This window comes from Strix uralensis, chromosome 3 (genome assembly GCF_047716275.1).
Source record: "Strix uralensis isolate ZFMK-TIS-50842 chromosome 3, bStrUra1, whole genome shotgun sequence".
In the NCBI taxonomy this organism is placed as follows: Eukaryota; Metazoa; Chordata; class Aves; order Strigiformes; family Strigidae; genus Strix; species Strix uralensis.
In genome coordinates this window covers 61157495-61170462 of record NC_133974.1, presented here as the reverse complement: position 1 = coordinate 61170462, position 12968 = coordinate 61157495, and the positions used below count along the sequence as shown (strand labels likewise).

The following is a 12968-nucleotide window of genomic DNA, read 5'->3' as shown; positions in this document are numbered from 1 at the left end:
TTGCATAATACTCATAACATCCTAAGCTCCCAAATATATTGTTTGTAAACAACACCATAAAAAGATGTTTATGAATGTGCATTGGGGAGAAATGAAAAATGTATTATCTAAGCAAACTGGTGATTTATATTCAAATAAATGTAAATGCTTTCTTCATAATGTTGAATGGTTAGGTTCACTGTTAAGATGGGTAAAAAGTGTATACATGTGTGTGTAAACATGTATTATATATTCTATTTAATATATTCTTTATAATTTTTATTTTTTTAGGTTATGAGTCTTCCATTCTGATTTAATATATCCATGTCACTTATATTTAAGTCAAAGTTCATTTTTTTCCCCATCGCTATTAATTTTGTAATTGACTTTACACAATTAAACTTCACCATTGCAGTCCTGGACAGGTTTCCTAGGAATTTTATAATGTCAGGCTTTCCCTGTGTTTACTCCTGCAGTCTGATGCTTGTTGACATGCTGATTCATGTTTCATACCTCCAAATAGGTTTTGTCCATCTGGAGGAATGAGCTTAAAGAGGTCATGCCAGCTTTTCCTCTCTCCTCCTAAACTATATATCTCCTCTAAATTTAAACTAGAGAAAAAGAAAAAAAAAGAAAAAACAGTGGATTTCTGGATCTAAACCAAACTGGAGAAATCAATGGAATTTATTATCAGGGGATGTCTAATCTCTAAAGCTAATACAAGACTTCACAGCTATTGATTACATACTAAGGATGCACAAACTGTTAATCATGCATGGAGGCAGTAGAATAAACATACTATCAAGAGGAAATGGGCAAATAAGTGTCAGTAGTGCAGTTATATCCATCTCTTTACTGTACCTCTGAAGCAGGGACAGCTATATTTTGCATTCAAAAAGATCTGTCCTAAAATATATTGAATATCTCCTCATTGCTAGTGAAACTAGCATAGTACAGCTGATTATTTAAGTAATGATTCAGATGTTTTCTTCAGCTCCCTGAGGTATATGGTCAATAAGAAATTTGTAAATTGGCTTAATAAGTCAGTTGCTAGATGAAGTGCAAAGAGAAAAAATCTCATAGATTTTCATGCAGTTGCATTATAACCTTCATTTGCAACAAAATAAATCTGTAGTGCTAGTACCGTATAAATGCCATTTTTTCTTTTATTCTGCATTCATATTTCACATGATGAATAGGTGGACATACTATTTTTTGTGTTTGCATCCATATTTGTTTTGTATTCTGTATGTGTATTCTGTATGTGTATTCTGTATACACATCTGAGAAAGGAGATGCCCAGTAATTCCTTCAATTATTATTGTGGGAATATGTACCTGTTAATTTCTCATTTTCTGTCAGACTGCTGAAATGCTTTCAAATTGTACGACTTCTGTCAGCTTCATTAGATTTCTCTTTCTTTGATGTTGACTATTTCTGGATGCTTCTAAGTTTAAAAAGATTGAAGACCTGAGGTTTCAAATTTGGCTGCCTGAAGTCAGGCCTTTAAACTGCTGACATGCAACAAGATCAGAAAAAAAAACAAAAACCCAACTCCTGAGTACCTCAGTTAAACTTTCCAACCTGTATTTACGTACATGACAGGTGTTCTGGTTTTTTAATGTTCTGAGCAAGAAGAAATGCTGATACTCCAACACTGGAATATCTGGAATAATAATTTATTCCAATAACATATGAAAAGTCTATATTGATCCAGCTGGTAATATGATGTTTTGGCTTGGAATACACATAAGTAGATAAGAAAGAGTCCCTGACTGAAGATAAGTAGTTCATGAACTATCATTAAGTAGTTGTTAAAGGATTGAGGCCAGCACTCTTAATTGATTTTTGCCTTTAACTCTAAGTTGGCATTTAACTCTACGTAGAAATGGTCAAAAATCTGCCAGAGTTACAGACCATAAACTTCAATAGAATTTACAAGAATTATTCTGTCATAAAGATAGACTGGTTCAAGGAAGTCAGACTGAAATGCATGGCATTCTTGGGATGTCTGACTAAATTGCGTCTTCCTGAATTGTAATCATAATGTTAAATAATGGAGTTATTGGGAGTTAGTTGAAACCAAATTCTTTTGGATTTGTAGATTAATAATCCTTGAAACACAGGGGTTTCATCATGGATATATTCTAGGACAGCTGACCTTACCTAGGGACTTTTGTTAGCTTTGTTCATAACATAGTTATAGGATGCTCCTTTGACAGGTCGCAGATCACACACACAAGTGCAGAAGTGATCACAGTCACTGTACATAGTTCTTGCTCAGACTTCGGTTGTCTGTTGAAATGTAAAACTCTAGTTCTGTCCTTTTCGATGAGTGATACACTTCTATATACAGCTATCTTAACCAAGTTCATGATGTGAGGGAACTTAGTATCTACATAAAGCCTTTCGATGTGATTCATTGTTCACTAATAACAAAAGTAATAATTGAGAGTAACGCAACTGAAATGAGCATGTGAAGAACCTGTGTTTATTGTTTCCTTACTTTTGACACATTTGACAGCTGTTCTGGTTTAGGTTGTACTTCTGCTGGTGTTTTTTCACTCATACCATTCTTCCATGCTCTTATCAGGAGTCTTTTAGAAGAATTCTTTGCAGCAGCAGCACTGTAACTTTTTTTTTTTTTTTTAGTTTTGGGAACATTTTGTTTTTGTAGGACCTTGCATGAACCGAGGAAGCAACAGGAGCCACAATGACATCTTAGAATAATCCTTTTTTATTTCCCACATGCCAAGGAGAGATCTATCCAGGAAAGGTCAGGAGAAGCCACAGGACAGAGAGGCTCATGTTCTCGTAGAAGAAAAGTCTGGGGAATTCCAGTGGCTGTTCAGACTGAGAATATTAGCAGAAAAATGAGGACTTTTATTTTTCTATGTCATATTTGTTTTAAAATAGAAGGGCAAAATAATTAAAGTGAGAAGCACTGTGTTTTAAATTACAGGGTTACCATCTTAAACCAGATTTACTCCTTTAATAATTGTCATGTGTTTGCTTTTGTATGTCAGAGTTTTTATTTAATATAAGCCCCACATCTTTCTGCAGTTCCCTCAAACCTTATGCAAATTTATGTGTTATCTCACCCTCCACGTCCAGTTAGTTTTCGCCTCCTGTGTCACCAGTGAAGGTGACCTGGGTCACTCTTAAACTTGGTATGAATTTCAGTCAGTGTGGTTAAAGCAGAAATTTGAAGTCAGCCCCTCAGTGTAATGCCATACCAGAAGGAGTTCAAGGCAGGGGGGAGGGATCCGAAAGCCAATCCCAGTTAAAGAATTGTATACACAGTATATAGACAGTATACGGTGGTGTTTGAGAAGCACCATCTTTATCTGAAATGTTTGTCCTTTAAAATTTGTCTGATTGTTTTCCCTTTCATGCGAACAAATTTGTGTTCTGTCTGCTGGTCAGAAGATCTAATCCCCCCTTCCTCTGCCAGGTAAACGGAAATGAAGCTGTGTCTTGCAATCAACATTTTAGGATTTCTGAGGAAAGGCAGCAAAAGCAAAGGACTTGTCATGCTTTACTAGCCTCGTTTTATGGGATTTTTGTCACAACTTCGGGACATCTGTTTGTCTCTGACAGCAGGGTAATACGTATTATCATTAAGAATAGGTTCTGAGGAAATGCATGCTCTCGCCTTCTTGCTTCTGCAGCTGTGAAGGGTTTTGTTTTCGCTGCCATCTCTGTGTAAGTGAAGATCATCTCTACCAAGAGGCTGCAATATTGACCTGTCATATCACGTGTTGCTTATCAAGCACTAAAGAAATTGAATTTCATTTATCTGTTATCTGGAGCATCTTATTAAATCATCCTGCAGTTGGCAATTGGTATGGGGTCAACAGGTTCTGTCTCTTTTGCCATCTATCCCTGGATTATTAACCTTTGGAGAATTACTAAAGCTGTTCTTTATCCCATAAAGTTGGGTTAAATCTTCTTGATCCATAAATTGTTGTGAATGCCACATGCATGAAATTATTTTGCTTAATGCATTTTCTGGATAAGGAATGAGTATTTAGTAATCTGCATAAGTGTAGAGATCTCTTATTATTCTGGTTTTTCTGTTCTTCTGATATTCTCCCAAGCCTCTGGTTTTAATTGGCTCAGTGAGAGTAAAAACAGTCAGCTCCGATGGTGGATCTGAGTCAGCGAGCACTTGGTAGTATTTGTTTGCCAAGAGATAAAGGGAGGGTGAGGAGGAGGAAGATAGAAGAGCTGGGTATTGCCAAGCATTGAGATCAAAGGACAGAGAGAGAAGCTGGCTGTAAGCAGAGGTGGGAATGGGGTGGAGGTCGTAGCAGCAGCCCATGGGCAGGAAGGATCTGGCAGAAGGGAGCCTGCCATTAGCAGAGGGGCTTGAGAGGATCTAAAGGTCAGGGTTACCACCACCACCACCATATGCGTTGTTGCCGTATTTCTGTTGGAAGACGTGACTCTGCCAGTCAGGATGTTCATGTTTTAGGGCTTGATACAGTGACAGGATATTGAAATTCCTGCAACAGCAAAAGCCCTGAGAACTTTGTGTTATCACCACAAGGAACTTCCTCCAGTCTTAAATATATTTTCTTCTGGAGAAAAAGGCTTGAAAAAATAAATCATGAATGCCCCCTACCCAAAATTTTAATTTTAAATACAAGATCTAATGCAAAAAATATGCTGTTTCACTCAAATTCCAAGTTCTCAATCAAGAAATCTTTCAAAAGGAATAAACCAAACTTGTTTTACAAATAACTTGTCCTTATGCTCAGATATTCACTTAGCGTCTGAGCACTGTTATGCTTTTTCAAGCTTGTTCTAAGAAAATCTGCAAAAACCCTTCTAAAAAAGAACTAGAGTTGTGGAGTAGAGTTAGCATTTCTGTGGAAGCACTGACAACTAAACTGTAAATGAGCTGTCTGAATTGCTGTTGCTTGCTGGTGCTGTCTGGTGGCCAGGGCATGGGTGACCTGGAAGCTGGGTACCATTCAGTTTTTTTATGACCCTGGTAGTAAATCACCTTGTAGCTTTGAACAAGCTATTAACCATTTTATGTGTCTTTGTCCTCAAAGAAAAGAATTAACACCACTTACTTGTCTCACAGGGGTAATTGGTAGATTAATGTTTGGAGAATATTAAGTGCTTTCTGCCATTATTATTGAAACTCCAGCTGATAGGTTAAGAAATGAACAGAGATTTGGAGAGAGTCTTATTTCTTCCCGCTTTTACATAGGATGCCAGTTTGACATGAGTAATTCAGCAAAGAAGTTAGAAGTCATGGGTTTGGATGTCCATGTATTTTGTATGTTCTAGATGTGACTGAAAGAAGAAAGGTGAGAAAACAACAACTGGGAAGACAAGGTGTAAATTGATTTACTGGGGTTAGTAGAACTGAAAAAGTTTCCAGAGATCAGAAGAGAATACATCAATTGAAATTAAATCCTGGTAGGATTAAGGAAATGTTTTGGTAAAATGCAAACCCTAAAGTGTGATGGGGAAAGGGAAAAATGGCAGATGAGCACTTCTGTTTGCCCCACACTGAGAAAAAAGTTATTCTTAATGAGATACCGAGATTTTTAGGAAGCCTACTCAAAAATTCAGTGGTGTTTTATCTGAGAAAAATAATTATTTGAAGATTGGTTTTTATTGAGGTGTTACAGATGGAGGCTTTGTGCTGTGGTAGTTTAAAACAATTGGTCTTTGCCTCTAGAGATCCCTGAGACGAGTGTTGCCCAGAAATGAGAGTAAAATTCTGGTTTTAAAGCATCATTTTAGGAGCAATGGGACAGTTGGCAGACTTTACCAAAGCTGTTGAGAGACTCTGTAGACTTTAATTACCATCTCAATATTGCAGAAGTTGTTTAATTTCTGCCAAAGAAGGGAATAGTTGTGAGAAAGCAAGATCACACTCTGTCTTTCATTCTCTCCTTTTGACAGGTGAATAAAGGATGCTTTTCAGATTCTCCTCTGATACTGTGACACATTTGTAAAATTTGCATAGAATTGTAAAATCATTTTTCTTTAAGATTAACAAAGCGTTTAATTTTTTTCTTCTCATCTGAAAGTGCTGTACAGCATCTGTGAATGCAGTTTAAGTCTTGTCTTGAAAGATGCAAGATGAGAATGGAGTGCATTATCTGCTACTGGTTAGTCAGCTTCAAACATTAATAGTTTCAACCTTCATGGCCGGATGACGTGTATTATGTTGTGTTTATTTTAGAGGCTCCAATAAATTTTAAATTCAGGTTTGAATTCCATCTCTGGTGTGGGTGGTTGAAGGCACAACCTGGATTTAGTAGAATAAAGAGGAAATTATTAAAATGAGAAGGATCATTCCATTTTAGAAGGAAAAACAAGCCTGTAATACAAAACTTCCTTGATGAAGGATATGTTTACTCTTTTAGGCCTCAAACTCTAAATCTAGTGTGCAAAACTAGGTTTTTCATTGTCATTCATATGAGAAAAAAGCTTATAATATAAATCTTGTTTGTCTTTTAGCAGTTCTCTTCCCCTGTGACACCTGCCTGTGTTCGTTTTTTTTCTAAGTGCTTGCAGTAGCCAAGGAAATACTGATTCTTTGAAGACTCTTACCAGCTCCTTCAGTACATCTACTGTGTTGCTACTTTTTTTTTTTAATGACTGCCTCACACCCGACTGTACTTGCTAAAGCACCAGCCACTGTTTACTCTATAAAACCCTTTTTTTCTCCCTTCTTTTCAAGTCTCTTATCTCTCAAGGACCTTTTCAATGCTATCTTTCAGCTTCAGATCTCTATTGTCACAGTATACAATATATTCAGAAAGCTACTGCCCAGGAAGTCTACTTAGTCATTTGTATTTTTCGCCTTATATATGATAAATAGGTAGTTAAAGGCAAAGGGAACATACTTGTTCAAAATCCAGAAAGGGAAGGATAGATCATGGAAACAAATAGGCACATTTTTTAATCCTTAACACTCAAATATTACTAGGAATACCTTTATGTTATATTTAGAATTTTGTTGTTTTGATGTTTGAAACTAAATGTTTGCAGTTTGTCTGGCAAACTGCATGCTGAATAGATTACACTGATTCACATTTCCTTATTTCAATATACCATCTGTGCTTTTGGCTGGTTTTTAGCCTGGTTGGGACTCTTATTTCATAAATGCAAGTTACAAAGAGCTGTTATGCCCAGAAAGAGAAATCCTATATTTCACTTCCTTGAATGATCTTGCCCGTTTTGACCTTACACCAGCAAGGACATGAGGCTGAAGCTGTACCTACAGCAGGGTTTTATTTTCTCTGATGAAGAAGGATGTATTAGCAGGGTATAAAGATCCCCTTGGTATACTTGCAGTGAAACTCTAGTATATATAGTCATGGTCATGATTTTCATTGTGTAATCATTTTAATTAAGTTCAACGATAAAAGTTAGTCTTGCATGAGGAACGAATGCACTAGAGAGACAATGAAAGATTGATGGCAGCTTGGGGAGCATCATGTACTCTGCTGGTGAAAATGCATGTGTGGAGAGTGGCTGATCTTAGGTAGCAGGTCAGAGATTACCAGCTCAGAGCAATGTCCAGGCAAAGGTTTGGGGATCTGAAAGAAGTGGGATACGATGGGAATATCCAAGAGCATTTTTGGTAATATTTCTGAGGGTTTTTGCTTGAATGAATAGCTTCATTACTAAAATAGTAAACATTAATTAATATCTGCATCATTTCTGTAACTGCTGGTTTAGTAAGGTAATTAGTGTAATTAGCATACAACATTGCTTGGTGGCATGATAAATCATAGTGTAGTGAATGTTGACTCTTTACCACTATGATGTATTATCTAATTTACACAGGTAAAAAAAGAGAGTTAAGGAGGAAATGAAGAAGGGAAGCCAGCAGTGACAGCTGATGGCCTTTTGGTCACTCTTCTTGCATCTGCTGCCTGTATTCTCAACTGCTTTGAATAGCTTCACTGTTAATTAACAGATCTTTTTCTCACTGTTGCTAAGTCTTAATCACTGATTGAAACCTGCAAAGAGAGGCCAGAAAAGAGTGAAGTAAAAAACCAGGGACTGTCAGGTTTTTTTCCCTTCAGGGGACTTGTACAAAGGATGATACTTCTTCCAGTAATAAGTTTGTGTTTGTGGGGTATCTCCTTTGCTTTCACATTTCTGGAGACATCATCTACCAGTTACAGTTCAGTGCAAGGATGAAAACCATTAATGATGTTTTTCTTTATTATATTCTATTTTCTAGAACCTATGAGAACACCAAAAACGTTGAAGATTGCTGAGATCCAGGCCAGACACATCGCTGTGGATTGGGAATCTCTGGGTTACAACATCACTCGTTGCCACACTTTCAATGTCACTATATGCTACCACTACTTCTGCGGACACAATGAGAGCAAGGCGGACTGCTTGGACATGGACCCCAAAGCACCCCAGCACGTTGTAGATCATCTGCCTCCCTACACGAATGTCAGCCTCAAAATGATCTTAACCAACCCAGAAGGGAGGAAAGAGAGTGAGGAGACCATTATCCAGACAGATGAAGACGGTATGCGTAAATGCTGTTATGAAAATCACATCCAAGTCCAGTCTAGACAGGTGGAGGGAAATGACTCTATGTGTTACAATATGTGTCCTGAAGGATGGAAGTTCTCTTCTATTAATGTATTAATTGCCCTAAAACAGTAGCTTTAAAAGTATTATAGCTGTTAGCCTGTATATGTGGCCCACACTGTCCACGTACTGCAAGTCAAATTCAATCTCTCTCGCAAGAAAAAGGAGGGTGGCTTTCCAGTCATTCCAAAAATGTGCTAACACAGGTGACAAGAAACACGTGGTGGTGTTAGGTGAAGACTTCTTCACAGTATTAGGTGTAGTATTTGAAAATTAATTGAATTCTGTAAATTTATTTTTAAATATTTAAATATTAAATATTCTATTCAAGATTTAAAACCTCTTCAGCAAATATATTTGAACAATAATTTATGTTGCAGGTTACAGTATATAGTATCTGTTAACTGTTTGAAAGCCACCTATCAGATTAAAGTACTATTTTGACAACTTGGGAGTTGGGCTTGATTCTTATGGGTCCCTTCCAACTTGAGATATTCTCTGATTCCTCTTTAAAATGCTCTCGATGAAGTTTCATTGACCAGACAGTTGAACTTACCTTAGCTGGGAAGAATAGATGTAGATGTTAATGGTGACAATCAGTGGTTAGACTATGAATCTTGGTATGAAAGAGATTAAAATAAAAATATCTATTTTTCCCTAATAATATTTAAAATGTGGTTGTAAAGAGCAATTTTAGTTTCCTTTTCTTATATTTAGATTTTATTAAAATACTGACAACAACAAAATGAAAATAGATACTGCCATCAGTAACAAAAAAAGAATACTTGGCCTAATGTAAGAGTGTATGTAGATAAGAAGATAAAATTGAAAAAGGTAGTGTGTTTGCCTGTAGATTGGAGGAGAGATTATAGTTTTATATATGGATAGCAATCAAGGTTAGAATCTGGTAGCACTTTTTTGCCATATATTTTCCATTTCACAAGAAATAAAAGAGAAATATGTTTACTGTTGCAATAAAGAAGAGAGAACAACTTATTAAATAGGTATGTATGAGGATCTGTAGAGAACTATAGAGACATAGGTGCATCACATGAAGATTTATTGACAAGTACAGAATTAGCATATTTCATGCAATTCAAATTTTAGCATTACTTTTTAAAAAGTTAATTATAAATATAACCCATGATGAATTGGATTTCTGTATCTGTGTTTACATTATAGATATTTGTGGTTGCTCTTTTCCTTGAGGTTAAAACAAAAAAAAAAAAAGTAATATTGTTATGTCCATGTAAAATAGATTTCTTTTTAACTAAGTTTTCAAGAATGGTTTCTGATAGCCTTTATCTAGTTAGATGTGCAGAGGTGGTGGCTGGTCACTATAGTTTGTGCTTGTCAAGAGCAGTCAAGTGCATATATTTTGTCTTCTGGTTCCGTTGTGGATTATTCTTGGAAAATGATGCACACAAGGCAGGTTTTGGTTTGAAGCTAGAGTGCTAGTGTGCTACCAGTGAACTTGTTTAGACTCAGTTTTGGTGTCAGAGGTACCATAGTGTAGAAGAAGCCTCTCCCAGTGAACAAAAGTTGCTAAGATAAACTATTTCAAGCAGATGTTGTTTTCAAGGAGGGATTGATAAATTTTAAAAGGTACTTATATTTAGATGCAGTGGTGGTAATAATGCTTGTGACCTGAAAATTGCCTCTTGTGAGATATACTCGGTGGTACTATTGGAAATGAAATGCAGATTTTTAATTGTGTGTTACTGATTGATTTGAAAGTCTATGTCCATTTTGTCATGTATTTCAAAATACAGAGCATGCAAGCAGTGTGCAATACAGAGGGCTTTCAGCTGTCATATCAAAGGGGTATTCACACCTGGATCTCTCCTTGAGCGCTCATAGCAATAGTAAACTGAGTTCTGTAGCTGACTGCCTATGTGTATGCTGCTAGTTTAGTCCCATGTCCAAGTGATCACGTATCTGTCTGAAAGTGTTTTAAAAAACAGTTTGTAGCCTAAAGCAGGACTTGGACTAAGAAGATGAGAGCTACAGGTGTCTGCCCACGTATTTCACATGTGGTCAGAAGTAGCTGCATTGTCATGATGATTTTTGCAGTTTTTGTAGAATGTGCATGATTTTAATTACATAGTGGGGGCATTATCAGTGATGCATTTATGAGAAGGAAGATAGGGGGATCACAGTACTTTCCTACATTTTTGCAAATAACATTAATTAGAAATAGCCATTGATTACATGATTATCTGAAACTGTGCATTTACGGTGTGTACTTTTTCATAAATGGAAACTTTGAAAACTCCAGATGACAACAACAGATAATTAACTTGTTGTTAGCTTTTCTGTAGTGCAGCATTCTTTCCAATGCCATTCTTTCTTACAAGGATCTGCTAATCAACTAAAAACTTTGCAGACTGTTGGAGTTAAAGCTGTCTACCCCACATTTTCTTGTCTCTCTTCCTCTTTAGCATTTTGGCCTCATCTTCTGTTGCTTTGGCCAGCTTCCCCATGCTCCCATCTCTCTGTCCCTTTCTTCTCTTTTTTTGTTGTTTTGTTTTAATCTTTCCCTTCATCTCTCTTCTTCTATCATTTCACCTCCTCCCTTCTGCTAGAAGCTTTACATATATTTGAACTTCTGGGATTCCCTAATCTTGGACTTTCGTGGGGCTCTGGTGTGAGACAGGGATGGTCTCTGGTGATCTTTCACAAAGCTTAAGTAAGGCTGTGTAGCTGTGCCAGACCTCCCAGAGAGATGAGTGATAACTGAGCAATGTATGGTACCAGGAGCATAATTAACTCAGGAAACAATTAGTAGAAGAACAGGGTAAGATTCAGAAGCTGTGCTTCAGACCTTTGGAGCTGTGACTGACAAATGAAGAAGGTTTTAATAGCTTGTAATTCGGTATCTGCAAGAAAGCAAAGCCAGGAATATCAGTGTGAAAATAACCTCCTTTCTGACCAGAGCTAGATCTGAGTACCTGTGGTTTTAAGTATTTCTATTTAGCTTGGCTAGATGGAATTAATCTTTAAAATATATTGTAGTAATTTGCACAAAGCTGTATTCCGCATAAAAATCAAGCCCTTGAGCAATACACTATTAAACAATTTGTACAAAAAGAAGATGAAAACAAGGAAATTGGTCAGTGTTTTATGGGTAAAACACTGTCTTTCACTTTGGGAAGAGACCTAAGAATCATTAAGATTTGGGAGAAAGGTCTTCTGAGTAGCCAGGTACTTGGCACTATCTGTGCCAAGGTACTCACTGCTTCACCTGGCTTGTATAGGAGATGGACAGTGTTTGAAGGATTTGATAAAGGAAAAAGATGAAGACTCACACAGTCTGGGGATTCATACGTGCTGGGAAGAGATGATGTTTGGCATTTCAAACAAAGTACAAGAACCAGCAGTGAATTTATCACTTAGCATGAATCAGCAGCATGCACGCGTTCTCAGAGCTGCCTGTTCACAAGGGTGCTGCGAACTCAGAGGGACCCTTTGTAAGGGCAGCGGATGGTGAATGGGATTAAAGCAGATAAATGCTTCCTTAATTTTTAATTGGAAACAGATGCAAAAGGCAGTGGATTAACAGGAATGGTGACATTAGCTCTGAGGGAGCAGCTACAGAGAAAGGAAATCATGAAGCTGAAAGTGTTCAATGGTGATTTTATAACTAGTAAGGGAGTGTGTCAGCTAACAGCAGGCAAACAACTAATTGAAAAAGATCACTTGGAATAAGATAAGTACCCATTTTGGGCCTTAAAGTATACCAAAGCTTTGGTCTGAGCCAAAGGACATGCTCATTGGACAAAAACTCTTTCAGAGATCTTTCTGAGAGTATAGCTCATTCAGCTCCATGCAGGGATATCTAGAGTTACAATGCAAGGTTAAGACACCAACTGTCCAACCATTACTCATGCTCCTGGGAAAACTCCAGCAGGTTCATCACTCTGGGGAACAGCAGAGGGAGGGGGAAGTGTTATAATTAGAGGACAAAAAAAAATTATAGTGAAATGCTTAATTATAAAGTGAAATACTTTGTATACTGTCTAAATGTGTAAAGAGGAAATAGCTTCCATCAACTTCAAGGGAGGATTTTATGGAAATAGTTGACATTTAGTATTTTTCTGTGATCAATAGTATTAAGTTTTGTAAGTTGCCTTTACAAAAAAAGTGAAATATCTCTCCTCTGCCGCCCCCCCCCCCCCCCCCCCCCCCCTTATTATTTGCTATGAGAAGCATTTTTCCTTTGTTCTTTTCCAAGTTTTTCTTGCACCCCAGGAAAATATTGGAATATGGGGGGGGGGGGGGGGGGGGGGAAGAGAAAAGGTAAAAAATATACTTCAGTCAAAGGAAACAAACAAACAAACAATGCTTGAAGGAGCTTTGAAAAAGCATAGACATAAAACTCTACTAGTAATCTT

The 12968-nt window shown here is 37.1% G+C and overlaps 1 protein-coding gene across 7 annotated transcripts in view; it reads left to right on the top strand.

Annotated features, from left to right (window-relative positions):
- Positions 1 to 12968, top strand: part of PTPRK (protein tyrosine phosphatase receptor type K) — a 418363-nt gene that overhangs the window by 313324 nt on the left and 92071 nt on the right. For all 7 annotated transcript variants that reach the window (XM_074862468.1, XM_074862473.1, XM_074862472.1 and 4 more), the window contains exon 8: positions 8207 to 8509. In XM_074862468.1, the coding sequence (XP_074718569.1) occupies positions 8207 to 8509 (303 nt within the window). The remainder of the gene's footprint in view (positions 1 to 8206; positions 8510 to 12968) is intronic.